Source organism: Ranitomeya variabilis, chromosome 1 (assembly GCF_051348905.1).
Source record: "Ranitomeya variabilis isolate aRanVar5 chromosome 1, aRanVar5.hap1, whole genome shotgun sequence".
NCBI classification, from domain to species: domain Eukaryota; kingdom Metazoa; phylum Chordata; class Amphibia; order Anura; family Dendrobatidae; genus Ranitomeya; species Ranitomeya variabilis.
In genome coordinates, this window is record NC_135232.1 from 908,430,050 (window position 1) to 908,457,787 (window position 27,738).

General features: G+C 45.8%; 1 protein-coding gene across 3 annotated transcripts in view; it reads left to right on the forward strand.

Annotated features, from left to right (window-relative positions):
* LEF1 (lymphoid enhancer binding factor 1) overlaps positions 1-26,493 on the forward strand; it is a 216,433-nt gene extending 189,940 nt beyond the window's left edge. For all 3 annotated transcript variants that reach the window (XM_077278999.1, XM_077279004.1, XM_077279003.1), the window contains one exon: positions 24,723-26,493. Coding sequence is in view for 1 of the 3 variants with exons in the window: in XM_077279003.1 (XP_077135118.1) it covers positions 24,723-24,802 (80 nt within the window). In the remaining 2 variants the exon portion in view is untranslated. The remainder of the gene's footprint in view (positions 1-24,722) is intronic.
* Positions 26,494-27,738: the final 1,245 nt, after the last annotated feature.

Genomic DNA, 27,738 nt, shown 5'->3' on the forward strand with positions numbered 1-27,738 from the left:
GAGGTGGATGCTTCAGAGATTGGAGCAGGGGCCGTTTTGTCGCAGAGAGGCCCTGGTTGCTCTGTTATGAGACCTTGCGCCTTTTTCTCTAGGAAGTTTTCGCCTGCGGAGCGAAGTTATGATGTGGGCAATCGGGAGTTGTTGGCCATGAAATGGGCATTTGAGGAGTGGCGTCATTGGCTCGAGGGTGCTAAGCATCGTGTGGTGGTCTTGACTGATCACAAAAATCTGATGTATCTCGAGTCTGCTAAACGCCTGAATCCTAGACAGGCCCGCTGGTCATTGTTTTTCTCCCGATTTGACTTTGTTGTCTCGTATTTACCAGGTTCAAAGAATGTGAAGGCCGATGCTCTTTCCAGGAGCTTTGTGCCTGATGCTCCTGGAGTCGCTGAACCTGTTGGTATTCTTAAGGATGGTATTATCTTGTCAGCTATTTCTCCTGATCTGCGACGTGTGTTGCAGAGATTTCAGGCTGATAGGCCTGATTCTTGTCCACCTGACAGACTGTTTGTGCCTGATAAGTGGACCAGCAGAGTCATTTCCGAGGTTCATTCCTCGGTGTTGGCAGGTCACCCAGGAATTTTTGGCACCAGAGATCTGGTGGCCAGATCCTTTTGGTGGCCTTCCTTGTCTAGGGATGTGCGGTCATTTGTACAGTCCTGTGGGACTTGTGCTCGAGCTAAGCCTTGCTGTTCTCGTGCCAGCGGGTTGCTCTTGCCCTTGCCTGTCCCTAAGAGACCTTGGACACATCTCCATGGATTTCATTTCTGATCTTCCGGTGTCTCAGGGCATGTCTGTTATCTGGGTGATATGTGATCGCTTCTCCAAGATGGTCCATTTGGTTCCTTTGCCTAAACTGCCTTCCTCTTCCGATCTGGTTCCTGTGTTTTTCCAGAACGTGGTTCGTTTGCACGGCATCCCTGAGAATATTGTGTCAGACAGAGGATCCCAGTTCGTTTCCAGATTCTGGCGATCCTTTTGTAGTAGGATGGGCATTGACTTGTCGTTTTCGTCTGCTTTCCATCCTCAGACTAATGGACAGACGGAGCGAACTAATCAGACTTTGGAGGCTTATTTGAGGTGTTTTGTCTCTGCTGATCAGGACGATTGGGTGACCTTCTTGCCGTTAGCTGAGTTTGCCCTTAATAATCGGGCTAGTTCCGCCACCTTGGTTTCGCCGTTTTTCTGCAACTCTGGTTTCCACCCTCGTTTTTCTTCGGGTCATGTGGAACCTTCTGACTGCCCTGGGGTGGATTCTGTGGTGGATAGGTTGCAGCGGATCTGGAATCTTGTGGTGGACAACTTGAAGTTGTCACAGGAGAGGGCTCAGCGCTTTGCCAACCGCCGCCGCGGTGTGGGTCCCCGACTACGTGTTGGGGATTTGGTGTGGCTTTCTTCACGCTTTGTTCCTATGAAGGTTTCCTCTCCCAAATTTAAACCTCGTTTTATTGGTCCTTACAAGATATTGGAAATTCTTAATCCTGTATCCTTTCGCCTGGATCTTCCTGTGTCGTTTGCTATCCACAACGTGTTTCATAGGTCCTTGTTGCGGCGGTACGTTGTGCCTGTGGTTCCTTCTGCTGAGCCTCCTGCTCCGGTGTTGGTTGAGGGCGAGTTGGAGTACGTGGTGGAGAAGATCTTGAATTCTCGTCTCTCCAGGCGGAGGCTTCAGTACCTGGTCAAGTGGAAGGGCTATGGTCAGGAAGATAATTCCTGGGTGGTCGCCTCTGATGTTCATGCAGCCGATTTAGTTCGTGCCTTTCACGCCGCTCATCCTGATCGCCCTGGTGGTCGTGGTGAGGGTTCGGTGACCCCTCACTAAGGGGGGGGGTACTGTTGTGATTTTGCTTTTTGCTCCCTCTAGTGGTCATTAGTGATTTGACTCTGGAGCGTCTGTCTTTTCCTATATCCTCACCTGGGCCGTTAGTTCAGGGGCGTTGCTATATAAGCTCCCTGGACCTTCAGTTCAATGCCTGGCATCGTTGAAATCAGAGCTAATCTGTTGTGCTCTTGTCCTCTGATCCTGGTTCCTGTTTTTCAAGCTAAGTCTGCTTCTTTGCTTTTTGCTTTTGTTTTGTTTGGTATTTTTGTCCAGCTTGTTCCTATCTGTATCCTGACCTTTGCTGGAAGCTCTAGGGGGCTGGTGTTCTCCCCCCGGACCGTTAGACGGTTCGGGGGTTCTTGAATCTCCAGCGTGGATTTTTATAGGGTTTTTGTTGACCAGATAAGTTATCTTGCTATATTCTGCTATTAGTAAGCTGGCCTCTCTTTGCTGAACCTGGTTCATTTCTGTGTTTGTCATTTCCTCTTACCTCACCGTTATTATTTGTGGGGGGCTTGTTTCTTGCTTTGGGGTCCCTTTCTCTGGAGGCAAGAGAGGTCTTTGTTTTCTTCTCCTAGGGGTAGTTAGATTCTCCGGCTGGCGCGAGTCATCTAGCGATCACCGTAGGCATGATCCCCGGCTACTTCTAGTGTTGGCGTTAGGAGTAGCTATTTGGTCAACCCAGTTACCACAGCCCTATGAGCTGGATTTTTGTATCTTGCAGACTTACACGTTCCTCTGAGACCCTGTCCACTGGGGTCATAACAGAAACCCTCCTTTTCAGTGGAACGACGAAAGAGAAGACTCCTTTGAACAACTAAAGAAGGCACTAACCGGAGAAGAAGTTCTGGCGTACCCGGATTACCATCAACCTTTCATCCTCTACACCGATGCCAGTAATGTGGGATTGGGAGCGGTGCTGTCACAAAAGCAAGAAGGTCGGGAGAAAGTCATCGCCTTTGCAAGTAGAAAACTCCGGCCTACTGAAAGAAATTCCAAAAATTATAGCTCCTTCAAATTGGAGCTACTGGCAGTAGTTTGGGCTGTGACTGAACGTTTCAAACACTATTTGACCGGTGCAGAATTTATTGTCTATACTGGCAACAATCCATTGACCCACCTAGACACGGCTAAATTAGGTGCGTTAGAACAGCGATGGATAGCCCGGTTATCTAATTACAACTTCGTGATCAAGTATCGAGCAGGTCGCAAGAATGGAAATGCCGATGCCCTATCCCGGATGCCACACTTGAGAGATGTAGAAGAAGAAACGGGGGAGCTTGAAGAAATTGAACTACCAGCCTTTCATCAGCCCAAGGTAACACATCGTCAGTCAAATACCTATCAGAAACAACAAGAAGTGAATTTTAATCCGTTAGCACACCATAGATGGGCTGACATCCAAGATAGCAATCCGGCTGTGAAGCTAGTGAAGGAACTATTGACTGAGCAAAGTGCATATCCCGATGAGGATGCCCCAGAAGAGACGCATCAACTCTGGAAAGAGAGAGGCAAAATGTTCCTGTATCAAGGGAAACTCTGTAGAAGATACACCAATCCGAAAACACATGAATTGGTTTGGCAGATTATCGTGCCTAAACAAGATGTGAGGATGGTCCTCGAGGCTTATCACAATGGTGCTGGTCACTTTGGTTGGAAAAAGCTAGAAGTACTTCTGAGAGAGAGATTTTATTGGGTTGGGATGAGAAAATCAATCGAACAGTGGTGTAGAAACTGTGGCCCGTGCAACCTCAGAAGGAACGATCAAAAGAGCCAAAGAGCACCACTGCAGCCCATAATCACCAAACAACCACTTGAACTGGTAGCCATGGACCACGTGAAGTTGACACTGAGCCGGTCCGGTTACGTCTATGCCTTGACCATCGTGGATCATTATTCGCGCTTCTTGGTAGTAGTACCTGTAAAAGATCTGACTGCAAAAACAGCAGCCAAAGCATTCCAAACGTACTTTTGTAGACCCCATGGATATCCGGAACAGGTTCTCACTGACCAGGGTACAGCCTTTGAATCAGAGATCTTCAGAGAATTCTGTAATATGTATGGTTGCAAAAAGATCCGGACGACGGCCTATCATCCGCAAACAAACGGCTTATGTGAGAAGATGAACCATATTGTGATAGACCTACTAAAGACTTTACCTGAAACGGAAAGGAATCAATGGCCAGAGAAATTGCCTGACTTGGTGGATCTGTATAATCATGTCCCGGTGAGCTCTACCAACTGCACCCCAGCTTATCTTATGCGTGCAAGACCCGGCCAATTGCCAATCGATCTAGAAATGGGAATTCTGAAACCAGACGCAGAAGTTCAAGACTCCAATTGGGATGTCGTACGGCAAAAGCAGTATCGCCAAGTGCAAGAGAGTGTGGAAAGAAGCCTCCAGCAAACCAGAGAAAGACAAGAGCGAACTTTCAACCAGAATGCTCTAGCAACTCCATTAAGACCGGGTGACCAAGTACTCAAGAGGAATCGTCGAACCAATAAACTGGATAATCAATGGGAAGCCGTACCCTACACAGTTTTGCCAACAAGAATGGATAATCCTAAAATGTGTCTCATTAGCAAAAACGGAGGTTTAACATCTGTACTAGTGTCAAGAGACAATCTTAAATTATGTCCGGAAACATTGAAAGAGCCAGAAGTTGTCCAGCCAGAATCAGAAGTTATTCAACCTATACAGGTTCAACCAGTAAAGGAAAAAGAGGAGGAAATGTATCACACCTGTATAGGAGACTTTCCCAAAACCCTACTAACATACCATGGTGCAGTAGTGGTTCCCATGGTGGCCTTTTATCCAACACCGAATCCAATATTAGAAGTCCCAAGACAGGAAGAGGTTGACCCCGTACTACAAGAGGTTCCAGGTCAGGAAGAACAGATTCCTGATCAGAGTGATCCCATTCACGGTGGACTTGCCAACCCCTTAGTGGTGGAATTATCTTTAGCAGAGAGGGCAGATACTATATCCGCAGTAGACAGAAGTACACCACATAAAGAGACACCGCTATTATGTAGATCCCAGCGTAGTGCCCAGGGTCAATTACCGGCCAGGTATGCGGATTACCAACTATAAGACTATAGTCATTGTTATCGTTCTGTAACGTTTAAGCCCAGTACCTACAGAGACTTACCTGTATGAACTTTTTGCATATTCTTGAACTTTTTATCAGCCCAGAAACACTAAATCAAAGCTCTGGAAAGACTGCTTTGTGAACTTTGCTTCCTAGTACCTTCAAGGATAGAACTGTATTAATGGACGCTTTGGAGGGACTTTTTACAGAATTCCATTTTTGTTTGTTTCTTTGAGTGGTTCTTGTAACTTTTCATTTTTAAGACTCTGTACATATCAATTGTTATTTCAAAATGTTATCGTCCCACAGTCCCGGAGTACTGTTCTTAACTAAGGGGGAATGTGGCGCCCCTAGGGGTATTTGCCACAAAAATAGTTATTGACACCAAATACAAATATTAAAATAGCAAGACTGCACTACCATCTTCGGCCAGAAGGGGGAGCTCCAGAAACTCCCCTTGATCTATTCTGGTCTGAGAAAAGGACTGGCAGTTGGGTTGAGGAGTTGAAAGTGAGAGGTCGTATAACTGAACTCCTAACAGCCCTATGACGGATTATAGGCCCGTGATACCCATAGTAGGAAAAGAGGAACAGAGAAAAAGGACATTGTGAGAACCGGGTAGCAATAACCTCTACCCAGAATAGGCGCAGAGACGGATACCGGATCCGTGGCTATATTCATTATATATAATACAGCAACCGGAAGGAAGTGAGGTGATATCAGCTTCACCAGGGTAAGACGCAGCAACAGACACAGAGTTCAGCGGTACTCCCAGAGGGGGTAAGCCGACAAAAAAAGGACTCGGGTTGTCCGTCGAACCAGAGCACAGAAGAGACAGATTGGGTCAGCAGCCAGTTCACAAACAGCAGCAGGGCCATACAGAAACTGCGCATAATAAGAGGTGGAAATCCTGACGGGGTCAAAGTAATTCAGAGTTCTTAAACAGACTCCGGTGACAGTATTGGTTGCAAATCCCTTTTTGTTGAAGTAAACTGGTTAAACGTGTCAGCGCCTCAGTCTTTCATTTGGACAATAGCCATCGATCCAGGATCGGGGTCATCACAGCTGAGAGGACCTGCTGCTGATCAAGTAAGTGTCTGTTCCTTCATGATATCCCTTACATTGTGCATCGCCTGAGGCCACAGCACCGGGTCAAGCCACTAGTGACATCCCCCTCAAGAGACGGACCTCATTGATCTGGTGCTGGGTACCTCGGTCTCCCGGGCGTCACAACAGCATATATGGCTGCTAAGTATACTGGCCTTGTTTGCTATGGAGGAAGAAAGTCACATGATTTCACAGCATCCAGCCACCACCTGAGATGTGCTGCACCAGACACCACCTGAGAGGCGCGCCGCACCAGACACCACCTGAGAGGCGCGCCGCACCAGACACCACCTGAGAGGCGCGCCGCACCAGACACCACCTGAGAGGCGCGCCGCACCAGACACCACCTGAGAGGCGCGCCGCACCAGACACCACCTGAGGCGCGCCGCACCAGACACCACCTGAGAGGCGCGCCGCACCAGACACCACCTGAGAGGCGCGCCGCACCAGACACCACCTGAGAGGCGCGCCGCACCAGACACCACCTGAGAGGCGCGCCGCACCAGACACCACCTGAGAGGCGCGCCGCACCAGACACCACCTGAGAGGCGCGCCGCGCCAGACACCACCTGAGATGCGCGCTGCGCCAGACACCACCTAAGAGGCGCGCCGCACCAGACACCACCTGTGGACAAGAATAATACTGGTTGTGAGAAATAAACACACTTTTCCTACCGTCATGTAACCCCCACTGTACAAGTTGTTTATTAGTAGGCCAATACTTGTACGCATTGACAGATTTTAGAAATTTTCTGCAGAAGTGCTTGACTTTGACATGTTAACCTAGATTGACACTCTTGGCATACTGGTAGTATAAAATGTTCTTATTAACTGTTTCATGTCCTGACTCCCAAGTAGGCCTCAATCAAAATGAACCACAGTTATTTTCCTTCGGGAAGTAATATTTCTGTGTGATTCCACATTGATTTTCTGTTTGCCAGAATGAGCGAAATTGTTCTGTAGCTTCTTGAAAAGCAATTCTGCTCTGGGAATGGTTTCTTCTGGCTTTATCAGTAAACTCACAGCCGTGGCATTAAATATGAGGGACAAATAATAAGCACACAGTGGCTTTTATTCAGCCGTGATCCTAGGACTTCACATATGTAAAATGTGACTTGCAGCACTCTCTTTGAAGCCTAACCACAGCCAGGGTGCTGTAATTGCAGCCTTTGATTGTGCCGACTTTACTTGTGGATTGGGCCGTGCAGCGGCATGCCTGGCTTGGCAAGACTTCAGCAAAAAGCCCCCCAGTGAAGTCTCAGATGTGGGCAGTCCTTAGTCTGTGAGCTGCATGCCTGTGGTTGCTTAAAAAGAATCCTGATTTGACCTGTTTTTTTGTCTACACAGTAATGCCAGAGTTTCTTTCAAAGGTGCTTTTCAGATCAACCAGGGGACTAGTACTTCCCGCTGCCGGCACATAGACTGCAGGTTGCTCAAGCAGATATGTCACCTGAACCAGACTGATGAAAGTCATATTGTTTTAAAGTTTTTCTCCAAATAGCTAATATTCATTGTCAATAATGACCCTTAACCAATATAAGGGTCCCTGTTTCCAGAGCTTGTGCAGGGCAAGTTCTGACGCCTTTCTAGAAATGTTTGTCTTGGAATGTCGCTGTTTTTCATTATTGACCGACTCTGTGGAATATTTCATATATTGCATCATCAGTATGTCACTCTTACTATTTCTTATTGGATTGTGGCTCTGTGGAGGAACTTTGTCTCCTTGTCAATAATGCCGTTTTCAATTAGATCAACTCTGGCTCCACAGCATGTGCCTACCACATTTTCAGCCTGCCATTAATATGTTCTTCACAGTCTCAAGTGAAATATCAGATCAGTATAAAATGACTCTGATCACACCTTGCCACTTTAATCCAAATGCATGTAATGATGGGTGGCAAGAATGCGGATTCATTTTAATTTGTATACCACAATCCTATTTCTGCAGCTCTTTACAAACCTGATAAATCATCGCTGCATCACAATCTAAATTCCCTATCGGTACATTTATGGAGTATGGAAGGGAAGGAAATCTGAAGGAAACTCACGAAAAAAACATGGGGAGACCAAACAAACTCCTTGCAGATGTTGTCCTTGGCAGTATTTGAACCCAGGAAAAAACACGGGGAGACCATACAAACTCCTTGCAGATGTTGTCCTTGGCAGGATTTGAACCCAGGATCCCACACTACAAAGCTACTGTGCTAACCACTGAGCCACCGTACTACTGGTCAATGAATTCATATCCTTAAAGGGGTTGTCAGGTCTGATATGAAAAGTTTGCTGTCACACAGTGACTGTAGACTTTTATATCCCCCTCTCCCTGTTTCACACACTGTGCGCTGTGAGGATTTGTCGGTTTCTGAGTCAGGAATGGCGATGTATGCGATATGCATACTCCTGGGCAGAAGCAATCTAGTGGGCGCATCCGCGCTCCTTACACTTGTGGGGGGATTGAAAAGTCTGCAGTCACACAGTGACTGCAGACTTTTTATTTTAGAAAGGGCAATCCCGTTAACATCTCCAATAGGAACCATACCATGAGCAAAAATGATATTACAATGGTCTGACAGTCATCCAGCATGTGGCCTTCAGCATCTCCCCTCAAGTCAAAGCAGGTAGGCGGATGAAAATCCATTTTATCCTACGCGGCCCATGTGGCTTTTTCCAATCCCTCTTCCCACTTTGTTGGAGTGCAATGTACAAAGCAATAACTCTTCTCCTATGGGGTGGCCCCTGTATGAGAAATGTGTGGCCGTCTGTAGAGTCCATCTCCAGAGCCTAACGGTGGGTGGGAGAATGTCACCAGATTTCACAGTGCAAACTGCTGGCCTAATCTTTTTGCCAAATTTTCTTACCTAACATTAAAAAGATAATTTTATCTAATTCGTTGAATTTCTAAAATGCTAATTTTGAGAAAACTGTCAAGATGATTAGGCAGCCAATCTGGCATGGACTTTTAAAGTGAATGCATCAGCCTTCGATTTACACATGCAGTTGGGTTGTGAAATCTGGTGACAGATCCGCTTTAACAAGTTTTACCTCCCGGATCCCGCTTTCAATCATCAGGGTCATGTTTTTATATACAAAGGTACATGCCCATATTATTATAAAAGATGAACATTTTATTCCAGAAGCCAATATTACACATCTCTAAGGCCTTTATAAAGCTAAACTGAAGTCACACAGACAAAATGTTCTGAGTACAGATGCTGAGGTTACAACTCCACCCTTTAAGTATGCAAAGACCCAAATCAAAGAGGTCAGCAGGTTCAATCCCATGGAAAGCAACACTCTCCTTGACGACTAGTAATCCTCTGTTCCCATGGCTGGGCAGATTCCTGAGTTTCTCCTAACCTCATTGCGGCTTTAACCTCTCCAGAATTCTGTGGCTTCATCAGAGATACTTGGCTTGTGTATCTTCAATATTAAAGACCTAACTAACTAAACAATCTTGTAAAGTGAACCTGTCACATCCAGAGACCTGATTTACCTGCAGACATCGGAATAATCTGCAACTAAATAGTGTATAAATCCTGTTTGGCCGGCTTACTGGAAGCACAGCTATAGGGAGATAATGAAGTTGCAGTCACCACTCACTACACAGTGAGGGCACTGTAATCAGTCAGCCGCACACACACGCTGCATGTCAACCAAAATGTAGATGGGGTCAAACTCCTATTCACCAAGGACTACATCAGCATTCTGGTTGCCTTCAGAGGGCCACTTGTAATTGTAAAGCGCTCATACAAACGCCAGTGCAACATGATACGAGCACAGACTTTGATTCACAGACTGGCCAGGGGCTATAAGAGAGTTGGTCATGGGAAATAGAGCTATAAGAGAGCTGTTCCTGGGAAGTAGAGCTGTAGGAGAGCTGTCCTTGGGTAGTAGGGCTAAGACGGCTGTTCCTGGGAAGTAGAGCTATGAGAGCTGTTCCTGAGTATTAGGGCTAAGAGAGCTGTCCCTGGGTATTAGGGCTACAAAAGTGCTTTCCCTGGGTAGTAGGGCTACAAGAGAGCTGTCCCTGGGTAGTAGGGCTACAAGAGAGCTGTGCATGGTAGTAGGACTACAAGAGAGCTGTCCCTAGGTAGTAGAGCTATAAGAGAGATGTCCCTGGGTAGTAGGGCTACAAGAGAGCTGTCCCTGGGTAGTAGGGCTATAACAGAGATGTCCCTGGGTAGTAGGGCTACAAGAGAGCTGTCCCTGGGTAGTAGGGCTACAAGAGAGCTGTGCATGGTAGTAGGACTACAAGAGAGCTGTCCCTAGGTAGTAGAGCTATAAGAGAGATGTCCCTGGGTAGTAGGGCTACAAGAGAGCTGTCCCTGGGTAGTAGGGCTATAACAGAGATGTCCCTGGGTAGTAGGGCTACAAGAGAGCTGTCCCTGGTTACTTGGACTAAGAGAGCTGTCCCTGGGTAGTAGGCCTAAAAGCGTGCTGTCCCTGGGTAGTTGGGCAAAAAGAACTGTCCCTGTGTAGTAGAGCTATAAGAGAGTTGTCCCTGGGTACTAGAGCTGTTATGATCCGGTGGTAGGATCACCAAACTGACCAGATAGGTAAACCAGAATATTAGGACGAGCTCTGGGGATGTGGAAACTATACTGACCGCAACACTGAACCTATCCAATACACACTAAAGGCAGCCGTGGAGCGTTACCTAAAAACCTAGACGCCTCGTCACAGCCTGAGGAACTATCTACCCCTAGAGCAGTGATGGGCAACCTTTTGAGCTCGGTGTGTCAAAATTCGCCAAAAAACTGAGCATAACTTGGGTGGTGTGTCACCTTGATAAAAAAACATAATTTTGCGACATGTATAGTTTAAATAACAAATATGTATAATTAGAATTAACTTACCTGCTTAGTGACTTCTTTGTTCATCTGTCAGTTGGTTTCTTTTGTTGGTCTTGCTATTATTTAACTTGTGTGGGGTGCCGTGAACTAAGATAAGTGAGGGGGAGGGGGAATTCTTCCAGTGATGGTGAACCTGTGGCACTCCAGCTGTTGCAAAACTACAATTCCCATCATGTCTTTACAGCCAAAGCCTTTGCTTTGAATGGCCAGCCATGATGGGAATTGTAGTTTTGCAACAGCTGGACTGCCACAGGTTCGCCATCACTGATGCCTCCCTCTCACTTATCTCAGTAATGGCCAATGACACCCCACAGTTCACTGGATGATGGTTGCTGTAGTAGTCACAGGGCCTCAGTCCAGACAGCAATCACAGGGCCTGAGTCCAGACAGCAATCACAGGGCCTGAGTCCAGACAGCAATCACAGGGCCTGAGTCCAGACAGCAATCACAGGGCCTGAGTCCAGACAGCTATCACAGGGCCTGAGTCCAGACAGCTATCACAGGGCCTGAGTCCAGACAGCTATCACAGGGCCTGAGTCCAGACAGCTATCACAGGGCCTGAGTCCAGACAGCTATCACAGGGCCTGAGTCCAGACAGCTATCACAGGGCCTGAGTCCAGACAGCTATCACAGGGCCTGAGTCCAGACAGCAATCACAGGGCCTGAGTCCAGACAGCAATCACAGGGCCTGAGTCCAGACAGCAATCACAGGGCCTGAGTCCAGACAGCAATCACAGGGCCTGAGTCCAGACAGCAATCACAGGGCCTGAGTCCAGACAGCTATCACAGGGCCTGAGTCCAGACAGCAATCACAGGGCCTCCAGACAGCTATCTCCTCAGGCCTCAGAAGTGCAGCCTGGGACTTCTGGTCGGTGCAGCCTGGGACTTCTGGCCGGCGCAGCAGGGAGCAGGGAGCAGCGCAATGTCGCCCAAACAACACAGATCCGACGCAGAGGCCTGGGACTTCCGGGAGCTGCGCCTGGCCTACCGGAAGTCCCAGGCCTAGACGCTCTGCACCGGAGCTCTGTTGTTTGGACCCACAGACCTCCTGCATGGCATCCGATCCGATAAAAAATCAGATCGGATGCCATTGTTTAGTATTCCGATACCGCAAGTATCGGGTATCGGCCGATATTTGCTGTATCGGAATTCCGATACCGAGATCCGATACTTTTGTGGTATCGGGTATCGGTATCGAAACAACATTAATGTGTGTAAAATAAAGAATTAAAATAAAAAATATAGCTATACTCACCTGTCCGACGCAGCCTGGACGTCCGCGAGGGAACCGGCAGCGTTGTTTGCTTAAAAATCGCGGTTTTCCTTCCTTACTTGAAGTCCCGGCTTGTGATTGGTTGCGTGCCGCCCATGTGACCGAGACGCGACCAATCACAGCAAGCCGTGACGTAATTTTAGGTCCTTCAGGATTTTAAAATTACGTTCCGGCGTTGTGATTGGTTGCGTGCGGTCACATGGGCGACGCAACCAATCACAACGCCGGAACGTAATTTTAAAATCCTGAAGGACCTAAAATTACGTCACGGCTTGCTGTGATTGGTCGCGTCTCGGTCACATGGGCGGCACGCAACCAATCACAAGCCGGGACTTCAAGGAAGGAAGGAAAACCGCGATTTTTAAGCAAACAACGCTGCCGGTTCCCTCGCGGACGTCCAGGCTGCGTCGGACAGGTGAGTATAGCAATATTTTTTATTTTAATTCTTTATTTTACATATTAATATGGTTCCCAGGGCCTGAAGGAGAGTTTCCTCTTCTTCAGACCCTGGGAAAGAAGCAATTTCTATGGGGCCGCGGCCGGCGTGTCACTGAAAATGACTACGCGTGTCAGCACTGACACGAGTGTCATAGGTTCGCCATCACTGCCCTAGAGAGAAAGCAAGCCTCACTTGCCTCAGAGAAATTACCCTAAAGTTTAGACAGCCCCCACAAATAATAACGGTGAGTTAAGGGGAAAATACAAGCGTAGTAATGAAAAACAGGTTTAAGCAAATGAGGCCCGCTAACGCTAAATAGACTGAAGATAGCAAGGGATCTGTGCGGTCAGTACAAAAACTATCAAAAACTATCCACGCAGAAAATACAAGAACCCCCACACCGACTCACGATGTGAGGGGCGCACTCTGCACCCCAGAACTTCCAGCAAGCAAAAAATCACATCTTATAGCAAGCTGGACTGAACTCATCATATAATGAAACATATTTTCAAGAGAAAAATGAGCAAACATGAACTAGCAAGACTTAGCTTCTCCGGATGGAGACAGGTCACAAGGAAGTCCAGAGAGATCAGAACCAGTACTGAATACAACGACAGCAGGCAACAAACAAAGGTGCAGGTGGAGTTAAATAGGAACCAGCAAAGCAGGAAATGAGGCAGCTGAGCCCATCTCCAGACCCGCAGTATCGCTAAAGGCCACCAGAGGGAGCCCAGACGGAATTCACAACAGTACCCCCCCCCCCTTGAGGAGGGGTCACCGAACCCTCACCAGAGCCCCCAGGCCGATCAGGACGAGCCGAATGAAAGGCACAATCGGCCGCATGGACATCAGAGGCGACAACCCAGGAATTATCCTCCTGACCATAGCCCTTCCATTTAACCAAGTACTGAAGCCTTCGTCTCGAAACATGAGAATCCAAGATCTTCTACACCACATATTCCAATTCTCCCTCGACCAAGACCGGAGCAGGAGGATCAACAGAAGGAACCACAGGCACCACATATCTCCGCAACAATGACCTATGGAACACATTGTGAATCGCAAATGATGCTGGGAGGTCCAAACGAAATGACACAGGGTTGAGGATTTCCAAAATCTTATAAGGACCGATGAAACGAGGCTTGAACTTAGAGGAAACCTTCATCGGAACATAACGAGAAGACAACCACACCAAATCCCCCACACGAAGTCGGGGACCCACACAGCGACGGCGGTTAGGCTAGGGTCACATTGCGTTATGTGACCGCGTTTAACGGACTACGTTACACCGCGGCATAACGCGGTGTTAACGTAGTCCGTTAACGCCGCCATAGCCTGTAATGGTGAGCGCGTCGCTAGCGCCCGCCCACATTGGGCGTGCGCTAGCGATGTCGCGTCATTTGAGTGACGGACCTCGGACGCTGCTTGCAGCGTCCGCGGCGCGCCCGAGGTCCGTTCCTCACTAGTGCAGATCGGGGATCTGCGCTAGCGGGGACACCGAACGCGGACCCTAGGGAAGCATTGCGTTAGCGCAACCCGCTAGCGCTATGCGCTTAACGGATTGCCCTAACGCAATGTGAACCTAGCCTTAGCAAAGTGCTGAGCCTTCTCTTGTGACAACGTCAAATTGTCCACCACTTGGTTCCAAATCTGCTGCAACCTATCCACCACAGAATCCACCCCAGGACAGTCAGAAGGCTCAACCTGACCTGAGGAAAAACGAGGATGAAAACCAGAATTGCAAAAAAAAGGCGAAACCAAAGTAGCAGAACTAGCCCGATTATTGAGGGCGAACTCAGCCAATGGCAAAAAAGTCACCCAGTCATCCTGATCAGCAGAAACAAAACATCTCAGATAAGTCTCCAAGGTCTGATTAGTACGTTCGGTTTGGCCATTTGTCTGAGGATGGAAGGCCGATGAAAAAGATAATTCAATGCCCATCTTAGCACAAAAGGACCGCCAAAATCTGGACACAAACTGGGATCCTCTATCAGACACAATATTCTCAGGAATACCATGCAAATGAACCACATTCTGAAAAAATAGTGGAACCAAATCAGAGGAGGAAGGCAGCTTAGGCAAGGGCACCAAATGGACCATTTTAGAAAAACGATCACAAACCACCCAGATAACAGACATCTTCTGAGAGACTGGAAGATCCGAAATAAAATCCATGGAAATATGCGTCCAGGGCCTCTTCGGGACAGGCAAAAGCAAACCACTGGCACGGGAACAGCAAGGCTTGGCCCGAGCACAAATCCCACAGGACTGCACAAAGGAACGCACATCCCGCGACAAGGAAGGCCACTAAAAGGACCTAGCCACCAAATCCCTGGTACCAAAAATCCCAGGGTGACCTGCCAACAGCGAAGAATGAACCTCGGAAATGACTCTACTGGTCCATCTATCCGGGACAAACAGTCTCTCCGGTGGACAACGATCAGGTCTATTGGCCTGAAATTCCTGCAGTACCCGTCGTAAATCAGGGGAGATGGCAGACAAAATCACCCCTTCTCTGAGGACACCAGCCGGTTCAGAAACTCCCGGAGAGTCAGGCACAAAGCTTCTAGAAAGAGCATCAGCCTTCACGTTCTTCGAACCCGGAAGGTATGAAACCACGAAATTGAAACGGGAGAAAAACAGCGACCATCGAGCCTGTCTAGGATTTAGCCGTTTAGCAGACTCGAGATAAGTCAAATTCTTGTGATCGGTCAAGACCACCACACGATGTTTGGCTCCCTCAAGCCAATGTCGCCTCAAATGCCCACTTCATTGCCAACAACTCCCAATTACCAACATCATAATTCCGCTCGGCAGGCGAAAACTTTCTTGAAAAGAAAGCACATGGCCTCATCACAGAGCCATCAGAGTTTCTCTGTGACAAGACAGCCCCTGCTCCAATCTCAGAAGCATCAACCTCGACCTGGAAAGGTAGAGAGACATCCGGCTGACGCAAGACAGGAGCCGAAGAGAACCGATGTTTGAGCTCCTGAAAGGCCTCCACGGCCGCAGGAGACCAATTCGTCACATCAGAACCCTTCTTAGTCAAACCCGTCAAAGGCTTAACCACACTGGAAAAATTAGTGATGAAGCGACGGTAAAAATTAGCAAAACCCAAGAACTTCTGAAGACTTTTTACCGATGTAGGTTGAGTCCAGTCATGAATAGCCTGGACCTTGACTGGATCCATCTCAATGGTAGAAGGAGAAAAAATAAAGCCCAAAAAGGAAACCTTCTGGACTCCGAAGAGACATTTAGAGCCCTTCACAAACAAGGCATTGGCTCGCAGGACCCGAAATACCATCCTGACCTGCTTCACATGAGATTCCCAATCATCAGAAAAGACCAAAATATCATCCAGGTACACAATCATAAACCTATCCAGATACTCTCGGAAGATGTCGTGCATGAAGGACTGGAACACAGAAGGGGCATTAGAAAGCCCAAAAGGCATCACCAAGTACTCAAAATGGCCTTCGGGCGTATTAAATGCTGTTTTCCATTCATCGCCCTGCTTTATACGCACAACATTATACGCTCCACGAAGATCTATCTTGGTGAACCAACTGGCCCCCCTAATCCGAGCAAACAGATCGGACAACAGTGGCAAAGGATACTGAAATTTGACCGTGATGTTATTTAGAAGGCGATAATCTATACAGGGTCTTAGAGAACCATCCTTCTTGGCCACAAAAAAGAACCCCGCACCCAAAGGGGACGAGGACGGGCGAATATGCCCCTTCTCCAAAGACTCCTTGATATAACTCCGCATAGCGGCATGTTCTGGTACAGACAAATTAAAAAGTCGTCCCTTAGGGAACTTACTACCAGGAATCAAATTTATGGCGCAATCACAATCCCTATGAGGAGGTAGGGCACTGGACTTGGGCTCATCAAATACATCCTGGTAGTCCGACAAAAATTCAGGGACTTCAGAAGGAGTAGAAGAAGCAATTGACACCAAAGGAGCATCGCCATGAATCCCCTGGCAACCCCAACTTGACACAGACATTGCTTTCCAATCCAGGACTGGATTATGAGCCTGCAGCCATGGCAGACCCAACACGACAACATCATGCAAATTATGTAACACAAGAAAGCGAATCACCTCCTGATGTGCAGGAGTCATGCACATAGTCATTTGAGCTCAGTACTGAGGTTTATTCTTGGCCAATGGCGTGGCATCAATTCCCTTTAGTGGAATAGGGAATTGCAAAGGCTCCAAGACAAAACCACAGCGCCTGGCAAAAGACAAATCCATCAAATTCTGGGCGGCACCTGAATCCACAAAAGCCATAACTGAGTAGGATGACAGAGAGCAAATTAAAGTAACAGACAAAATGAATTTAGGTTGTACAGTACCAATGGTGACAGACCTAGCGAAGTTTTTTGTGCGCTTAGAACAATCTGAGATAACATGAGCAGAATCACCACAGTAAAAGCACAACCCATTCTGACGTCTGTGATTTTGCCGTTCAATTCTGGTCAGAATCCTGTCACATTGCATAGACTCAGGCTTCTGCTCAGAAAATACCGCCAGATGGTGCACTGGTTTGCGCTCCCGCAAACGCCGATCAATCTGAATGGCCAAAGACATTGACTCACTCAGACCCGCAGGTGTGGGGAACCCCACCATAACATCCTTAATGGCTTCAGAAAGACCCTTTCTGAAAATCGCTGCCAGGGCACACTCATTCCATTGAGTGAGCACAGACCATTTCCTAAACTTCTGACAGTAAACCTCTGCTTCATCCTGACCCTGACACAAAGCCAGCAAGATTTTCTCTGCCTGATCCACAGAATTAGGTTCATCATAAAGCAAACCCAGCGCCAGAAAAAACGCATCTACATTACGCAATGCAGGATCTCCTGGCGCCAGGGCGAATGCCCAGTCTTGAGGGTCGCCACGCAACAAAGAAATAACAATTTTAACTTGCTGAACCGGATCACAAGAGGAACGAGGTCTCAGAGAAAGAAATAATTTGCAATTATTTTTAAAGTTCAAAAACCTAGATCTGTCTCCGAAGAACAACTCAGGAATAGGTATCTTAGGCTCTGACATAGGACTGCGAACTACATAATCCTGAATGTCTTGTACTCTAGCAGTGAGATGATCCACACTAGAAGACAGACTCTGAAGGTCCATAGCTGCAGCTGAATTCTGAACCACCCAGAGATTAAGGGGAGGAGAGAGGCAAGACACACTGCAGGAAAAAAAAAAAAATGAACTCAGGATTTCTCTTATCCCTCTTTTGCGATGCATTAACTCTTTATTGGCTTGCTGTACTGTTATGATCCGGTGGTAGGATCACCAAACTGACCAGATAGGTAAACCAGAATATTAGGACGAGCTCTGGGGATGTGGAAACTATACTGACCGCAACACTGAACCTATCCAATACACACTAAAGGCAGCCGTGGAGCGTTACCTAAAAACCTAGACGCCTCGTCACAGCCTGAGGAACTAACTACCCCTAGAGAGAAAGCAAGCCTCACTTGCCTCAGAGAAATGACCCCAAAGTTTAGACAGCCCCCACAAATAATAACGGTGAGTTAAGGGGAAAATACAAACGTAGTAATGAAAAACAGGTTTAAGCAAATGAGGCCCGCTAACGCTAAATAGACTGAAGATAGCAAGGGATCTGTGCGGTCAGTACAAAAACTATCAAAAACTATCCACGCAGAAAATACAAGAACCCCCACACCGACTCACGATGTGAGGGGCGCACTCTGCACCCCAGAACTTCCAGCAAGCAAAAAATCACATATAAGCAACCTGGACTGAACTCATCATATAATGAAACATATTTTCAAGAGAAAAATGAGCAAACATGAACTAGCAAGACTTCGCTTCTCCGGATGGAGACAGGTCACAAGGAAGTCCAGAGAGATCAGAACCAGTACTGAATACAACGACAGCAGGCAACAAACAAAGGTGCAGGTGGAGTTAAATAGGAACCAGCAAAGCAGGAAATGAGGCAGCTGAGCCCATCTCCAGACCCGCAGTATCGCTAAAGGCCACCAGAGGGAGCCCAGACGGAATTCACAACATAGAGCTATAAGAGAGCTGTCCCTGGGTAGTAGAGCTATAAGCGAGTTGTCCCTGGTTAGTAGGGCTGCGAGAGCTGACCTTGGGTAGTAGGGCTACAAGAGAGCTGTCCCTGGGTTGTAGGGCTACAAGAGAGCTGTCCCTGGGTAGTAGAGCTACAAGAGAGCTGTCCCTGGGTAGTAGGGCTACAAGAGAGCTGTCCCTGGGTAGTAGGGTTACAAGAGAGCTGTCCCTGGGTAGAAGTGCTACAAGAGAGCTGTCCCTGGGTAGTAGGGCTACAAGAGAGCTGTCCCTGGGTAGTAGGGCTACAAGGGAGCTGTTTCTGGGTAGTATGGCTACAAGAGAGCTGTCTCTGGGTAGTAGGGCTACAAGAGAGCTGTCCCTGGGTAGTGGTAGTAGGGCTACAAGAGAGCTGTTCCTGGGTAGCAGGACTACAAGAGAGTTGTCCTTGGTTAGTAGGGTTAAGAGAGCTGTCCCTTGGTAGTGGAGCTTTAAGAGAGCTGTCCCTTGGTTGTAGGGCTATAAGAGAGCTGTCCCTCGGTAGTTGGGCTAAGAGAGCTGTCCCTGAGTAGTAGGCCTATAAGTGAGCTGCCCTGGGTAGTAGGGCTATAAGAGAGCTGTCCCTGGGTAGTAGGGCTATAAGAGAGCTGTCCCTCGGTAGTTGGGCTAAGAGAGCTGTCCCTGAGTAGTAGGGCTATAAGAGAGCTGTCCCTAGGTAGTAGGGCTATAAGAGAGCTGTCCCTGGGTAGATGGGCTAAGAAGCTGTCCCTGATCTCAGTCCACTATGAACTGCTCCCTATGCTAAGTATTGGTTGCTTCTCCTCTGATGCAAAGATGGAACCACACAAAAGTGCTTTCAGTTTTTGTGCTTTCCGACTGCGTTCCCCTTTTTGTGCTATCTGATGCGTTCACTCAGTTTAAAATATGGCACGTGCTCCTCGTGCTGGCACCGCCCCCTCTATTAAATGCTGGCTGCGTCCGCTCAGAGGAGATCAGCAAGGTAGAATGTAATAGTTAAAATATAACCTTTAATTTAAATTTAAGTAAAAATCGCTCATGTTGAAACAGCATGAAACAAAGACACACACAAAAATACATATAGATGACCAAGTCAGGATGAGGTTAGATAATTATCTTGGCTTATGTTATAAACATATCCTGTGTCCGCTCCGATTCCGGGATAGCACCAGCTCCCTGTAGCCATTGCACAGGATTTCAGGGCTATTTATCTGCCAATTTACAAATATATCTGCAGATAAATTGTGTTTTTAGACATGACAGGTTTCCTTTAACCCCTTAATGACCGCTGATATGACATTAACTTCTCTCACCTTTGATATGATCTAGCATGTCAGAGAAGAGAGAAATGGGGTTCCCCGAGCTCTCCTCCCTCCACCCCCGGTATTTCCGCCATCTCTGGGCCCTCCTGATCCGTCCCGCAGCCCTCCGCGTAATTTTCCTGGAAAAAATGGCAGACGCATGTTAGGTGCAACAATAGGGAATTTTTCCTATTGGTTCCTTTTGATCACTCTGATAGACCCTATCACAGTGATCAAAATAATAATAAAAAAAAGTAAATCCAATCCCCCTTTGTCACCCCCTTAATTTAAAATAATTATTATAATAATAATTTGTAATTTTTTGCCGTTTGGTCTACAGTAAATTTTTTGTGAAAGTAAAATGTTCATTTTTTTCCTTCCACGTTGCTTCAGTTCTCGTGAAACACCTGAAGGTTATTAAACTTCTTGAATGTGGTTTTGAGCACCTTGAGGGGTGCAGTTTTTAGAATGGTGTCACTCTCGAGTACTTTCTGTCATATAGACCCCTCAAAGTGACTTCAAATATTCAACTCAATGGTTGGAAAAATGAGAAGTCGCTGGTCAACTTTTAACCTTATATCGTCCTAACAAAAAAAAAAAAAATTGTTTCCAAAATTGTGCTGATGTAAAGTAGACATGTGGGAAATGTTATTCATAAACTATTTTGTGTGACATAACTCTGTGATTTAAGGACACAAAAATTACGTTTGAAAATTGCAAAATTTTCGCAAATTTCTGTTTTTTTTCATAAATAAACACAAGTAATATTGAAGAAATTGTACCACTATCATGAAGTACAATATGTCACAAAAATATCTAAATCAGTGGGATCCATTGAAGCATTCCAGAGTTATTACCACATAAAGTAACAGTGGTCAGAATTGCAAAAATTGGCTTGGTCATTAAGGTGAAAACAGGCTTCGTCTCAAAGGGGTTAATACTGTAGGTGAACCATCCCCATGAATTTATCTCTACTGATCGCACTCAAAGCCACGACATGTCAGCTGTTTTAAACAGCTGACATGTGCCCGCAATAGGCGCGAGTGGAATCTCGATCCGCCCGCGCCTATTAAATAGTTAAATGCTGCTGTCAAACTCTTGACAGCGGCATTTAAATACACTTCCGAACGCCAGTCCGGAAATACGCGCAGCCATCACAACCACAGGTCTCCTCGAGACCTCTATGGTTGTTGATGGCAGATTGCTATGATCACCACCCTGTGGTTGGCGCTCATAGCAAGCCTGTAATTCTTCTGCATAGAGGTGATCTCAGCATTACCTCTATGTAGCAGAAGTGATCGCGCTATGGCAGCTTCTATGGCTATTGAAGCATGCCAAAAGTAAAAAAGTAAAAAAAAACAAAAAACATAAAAAGTTCAAATCACCCCCCTTTCGCCCCAATCAAAATAAAACAATAAAGAAAAATCAAACCTACACATATTCAGAATCGCCCAATATACGCTAAACGGCATAGTGCCAAAAAAAAAAAAAAAAAGAAAAGCAAAACGCCAGAATTACATTTTTTTGGTCGCCGCGACATTGCATTAAAATGTAATAACGGGCAATCAAAAAAAAATTATCTGCACAAAAGAGGCGTCATTAAAAACTTCAGCTCGTCCCGCAAGAGATAAGCCCTCACACGGCCATATTGACAGAAAAATAAAAAAAAGTTATGGTTCTGGAAAGAAGGGGAGCGAAAAATGAAAAATCGAAAAATGCTCCGGTCATGAAGGGGTTAAAAACCTTACGTGATGCAGCCTTTTGGAGCACATATTCGTGTTCAGCATATCAAGATCTGTAAGATACTGTAATGTTTTCTCAGGGGACAAGAACTTCACTGAAATTTGTTGCGCAGTGTAATCCGTGTTTTTAGAATTTATAACCGAATATTATAATGTTTCGTATCATTTCTCAAAAACCTTACGTCATAGGCAAAATCTGAAGTCATTTCTGAAATCAGCATGAAAAAATCTATCAGGAACACTCAGAAATGTCCGAGGGACAAAACCTTTGTAACACAGTGTTATCATATACCTCTCCCGCTCGCTCTGTCTTGCTTGCTCTCGCCCTATCTCGCTCTTTCTCTTTTTTAGGGGACGTTCCGATCTCCCAATTTGGCATAATGAGGTGAAAAAAGGATCAGACATGTTGGGTTTTAATATGCCCCATCCTTTGTTCTCATACTGACAGATGACGGTAGTTTTTCCCTCTCCACATTGAGAACACATGTACACTCAGCTGAGGGCTATAGCAGCCTTTAAAGGATCAGTTGTCCAGAAAACATCATTTTTTCTTCTTTGCGTCTTCAAATGCAATTAGTGAAATAACCGCCAATGCTGCTTCTACACTTCGCCCTATCCAGGCCACATTTGTGACTGGTAATGATGCCGATCATCTACTTTGGATTGTCCATTTTTTCCACTTTCAATGCTATCACTGGGTCTTTTAATTCCATCAGATTTCACGGCCCCTCTCTGGTTGCCGAGGTCTGGAGCAGATCTGCCATAGTTATTATAACCTCCTGACTTCAAAGGCAGCGCAGGGAAGAAGTGGCCTAAACCCAGCAGAGCTGTAGTCTCCCAGTGCAGCAGACATTCCTGGCTCCTAATCTGCTGCAGCTCTGAATCGCAGCTCTTGTATCAGGCCGCTGTGAACCTGCGGCCCTGGCGCCTCCGGGACATTCCTCAACAGGAAGCCCAATGTTTGACTGTTGGGCTGGGAGGAAAACCTTCCCAGGAAGAGCAACCTGGACCAAACCCTTTGAACGTCTGGGATGAAAAGACTAAGTAAATAAAATCTGTGGGGTGCTCTTGTGTTTCTGCACAGTGCTCTCGGAGAGTTAACTCTTCTAGCAGAAGACAAGTCAAGACTCCTTTTGCCTGCATAGAAATTGGGCTGTGCCACCATTCTGTTAGATATTTTCTAAATAAATGGCGCTATCACATATATTTTGATTCACACATTGATTCTCATCACATTACGGTAAATCGAATCTGTCACCAGGTTTTTGCCGCCTAATCTGAGAGCAGCATAATGCAGAGACAGAGATCCTGATTCCAGCGATGTGTCACTTACTGGGCAGCTTGCTTCAGTTGTGATAGTCACTGTTTTATCTGCTGCAGGTTTAAAACTACAACAAGCAGCCCAGTAAATGATACATTGCTGGAATCGGGGTCTCTGTCCCTACATCAGGCTGATCTCCGTTGGAGTAGCAAAAACCTGCTGACAGATTCCCTTTAATTCTCGCGTACACATTGTAATTGCCAGTAATAGATTATGTCTATATATTGAATCTTAGGCTGACACATAGATACATGTAGTAAGCGCTCCCTCGTGTACCTTCATGTATTTTGTTTTTATCTTGCATTTTCCCATGACTACAGCTAGAATCAGGAGGCTGTTTTCCCATGTTAAAGCGTAAGATTCAGTTCACTAAGTATATACTGTGGTTACCCACATAAATTGATGGTTTTTGTGCCATTTAATTATGTGATTTATCTAACAAATTAAAGTGCAGAGATAACTGCCATTCATTGATATGTCCTAGGTCCAATAAAATGGTTCATCATGTGTGAAAGGGAATTCGTCAGCAAGTTTTCACACACCAAACTATATGTGCATGAAGTCCTTTCAACAACAATCCAGCTATACCTTTACATGGTCAGTCTGTTACTCCATTACTGAGAAATCTGCATTTGGATTGACCTGCAAATGAGGGCATAGATCTGAAGCCTCTGTCACTCCAGCTCTTTTCCTCACCCATTGCCGCCTCCTCCTGCCTGACTGAAAAGGATCTTTTGTCTTTAATCACAGGGTATAGAGGATGTCAGGCAAGCAGGAGGAGGAAGCAGTGGGAGGGGAGAACATCTGGAGTGACACAGGCTTCAATCTACAGCCTCATTTGCATATCCATTCAAAGGCTAATTTCTCAATAATGGAGGAATGGACTGGCCATGTAAAGGTGCTGCCAGACTGGTCTTTGAAAGAGCAACATGCACATATAGTTTTGGGTGTTGGATCCTGCTGACACATTCTGTAAGGCTAGGTTCACACTGCGTTAAAGCAGTCCGTTCAACACATGCGTTAAACGGGCTGCTGTTAACGCAAGTGCTGAAATTCGCTAGCACAGATAGAGCTATCAGATGCTCTATCTGCGCTAGCGGTGACGGATCCGGACACACTGCAGCCCACGTCCCAGGGTCCATCACTCAATGACGGCACATCGCTAGCACATGCCCATTATGGGTGTGCGCTAGCGATGCACCCGAAATAGGGATAATGGCGGCGTTACACAGCGTTATGCCGCGGTGTAACGCAGTCCCTCTAACGGACGCCAAAGACGCAATGTGAACCCGGCCTTACTGTTGTTTCTGGAGAAGTTGCCTTTGCCTCTAGCTCTTCCTCCCTTTTGCATAGAACATTCTGAGCACCAGTTGTCCTTTCCTGTCTAATAATGGAAGGTCTGTGTTCACTAAAGACAGATTGTACATTTTTTACTTGTGACATGAGAGTGAAAGAAGTAAAAGGAAGCCGATTTCTGTAAAAAGATATATTACAAAGTTTCTTGCATCCATGTGGACTATTGATTTTTGGGGAGAAAATAATATTAAAACAATGTTTTGGGGTTTTTTAAACCATTATCCCGTCTCACTGCATAGTATATTGGGGATACTGTGACTCATGCAGCATGAAGATGTGTAGAATTGCTCATTGACTTTTGCTCATTATGAATTACCATGCATTTATCTGTATTTTCCATATATTGCAGGGGGGAAAAAGAATTCTTTCTCAGCGTGTAAAGCAAAGGCAGCAACAGCAGGCGGACTCCTGGAGATGGAAGCTTGTTAAACTCCCCAACGTCTCCATTAACAGCAGCCACAGCATCACCAAGGAGTCCACCAATGACATTGATATGCCACTGCTAGAGACACTGTACCGTATGGACAATCACTGCCTGTAGTTTGGCACCACTGGTACTGGGGGCCTTCATGTACCACAGCCAGATCCCCAAGGATGGAAGCCGACAAGAATCATCGGGATACATTACTGTCCATCACATTCACACTTCCTACCTGCAGTGCTCGCTGCGTACGTGAAGTTCCACCGACCAAACAGAGTGCTGACATTGGACATAAAACCATGGACAAGACAAACCTCTTTTATTTAAGAATGGAGCAAAAAGGATCAATTTTTTCTTTTTTTTTATCATTGTAATGTTTATCTCCATAAAACTTGAATGCTTTTATATATCAGATTTAGGATTGATTGATGTATATTTTATTAGTCAGGGTATAAACTAAACCCCTATCCCCTGCCACAAAGAATTTTTTTTTCCTGCAAGAAAATGTCTTTTTTTTTTTTTGTTCTTTACTTTGGGATGGATAGGCAGCCATCGATACGTCTATTGTGAAAGGGGTCGTATGGAAATATAATGTATGAAAGATATATAGAGAAGAGTTGTTTTTTTGGGGAGACGAGATGACATTGATGTCGAAGTTATATATTGGTAAGACAAAATGATGTTCTTTTTAAAAATTAATTTTTGAATATATGGAAATTGGGGGCACTCGAACATGGTGAAATTCTGCGTAGGTTAAGAAGACGTTTAGTAGCCCCAACTAATTACTGGTGCAGATTCCAACATACAGTAAGGTATACCCATGTGTTCTGAAGCGCAGTCCTACAAGAATAAGGCTTTGTTCCCACTCGTGTCATGGCGTCCATTTTTAATGAATTAAAAGTGCTATTCTTGGTGTCAGAATAACCCATAATGGAAACTAACAAGTGAGATGGACCCAAAGCCACTGACCTAGTGTAGCCAGCGTTTGGCTAAGGAACAATACTCACATGTGTCACCCAGATGGCATGCCAAAGGTTGCCCGATCCTCCTGTGCTCCCATGGCTGGCGCTCAATGTCCCTGTACATTGTTATTGTGCTATCCTTCTTATATGTTGAGCAGACGGTGACAATATCGTCAGTGTCACCTAATGGCAGGCCAGGTTTTTGGAAGCCTCCCCTCACCCATCCCCCAATATGCCCTTATTTTTCACAAATAAGCACGACCTCTGTCTTTTATCTGTTTGTATTATGTCAAACACATATATTTAATATATAATTCATCTTATAGGAAGACGTGCAGTCTTATATTTGGCCCCTTTGGAGAACCATGCCATAAGTCACTATGAAAGGGTGATGCAGTTTTGTGTATTACTCCTCTATACTTTATATAATAAAAAGAGCCCAGCACTTGGATTCATTGTTATAATGTAAATTGTTCTGTATTGTATTTGTATTATTTTCTTCTGCTAACCTATAGTGGGATTTGATGCCAGTTGTACAAAAAAGAAAAAAAGGAAAAAAAAGTTTTGATGTGTCCCTTTATTGATGGCAAAGTATAGGCTTTGCAGAAAGAAAACTGTCAATTCAACATTTTTTGGTCATTCCAATTTGAGTTAATGTGCTGAGCATACGTTTTTAAAAAAATAAAAAGCTTTGTAATAAAACAGAAAAAAAACTATACTATTTGTTGCTAAGGAAATCCCATGGTGTGGCCTTTTTTTTTTTAAGCTTAATTAGTCTTGGTGTTTCCCAGGTACTTGCAGCAAACCTGCCATTTACCTTAAAACCAAAGTGAAGACATTGACTTAATATCTTCATCTCCACAAGTCAAAAATGCTGTTGATGCAAATATGAGTCCACCGTATCCAAAAAGTCTCCTGTAACTGCCGTACATGCTTTTTCATTTCCTTTTCATCTGCATTCTGCCAGCACCAATGTCGGACTCGGGTGCCAAGGACCCATCTTCAATATTGATTTTGGGTGCCCGTTCTACAACTACATGAAAATATTACCTGACCCTTGTTTGCAAATTTCTGGCCAGCTCATTCTTCATACAATTGAAAGGAAAGATGGCTGTGTTGTGCATGCAGACACCTCTCCACTGAAGCATATGGAGGGTGCAGTGGGGTGGATTTGATGGACCCCCTACTTCTGATAAGTAAGGATCCCCGAGGTGGCATTTATGGCTACGTGTCTGTGTATAGTGCATTAAGTGTTAAGATGCCAAACACTGCTCATGTAGTGGGGTCTCACTGGAGGGAGAACTTGCCTATTCCCCTGTGGAACTTGTGATGGACAAGCATCCTCGTTATATGATCGAGTATCGCGGGTGCTCGAGCGCCATGCTCTAGTCGCTGCCCCACGTTTCACAGCTGTTAGCCAATAAACATGCGGGGATTGCCAGCCATACATAGTTATGCCGTTGCCATGTTATCTACTGGCATTACTGAGATTGACCAGCCAAATTGCATCATCGGGTCTTATGTAAGACTCTTTGACGTGATGCGTGGCACACTCTCCTCTGGCGCAGTTCTGGGAGAGTTCATCTAGGAGGGATTAGATTAGAGCATACATATATGCAATGTTTAATTGCAATTGCAGTACCTGTATACCGCTGCTGCACCATAAAATCTAAAGTCCTTTTCAGGCTTACATAATCTTCTTTCCATAGTAAAACCGCTGTAGGAGTAGTTTAGGATTAAAAACATGTAGGCAGGGTTTATTGCCTTACAGTCATGCTTTAGGTATACTGCTGCAACCTAAAAACAAAAGTCCTTTGCAAAGCTACATATTTTCTTTTCCCTATTAATACCGGAAAGTTTTCAAGCGTATATTATATACCCCATTTAAAATGCACCAGGTGTGCAGTAGGGGAAGTGGACGTGTTGCTGATGGTGCACGCAGAGGTCGAGATCATGGGGCCAGACTTCTCAACACCCCAAAA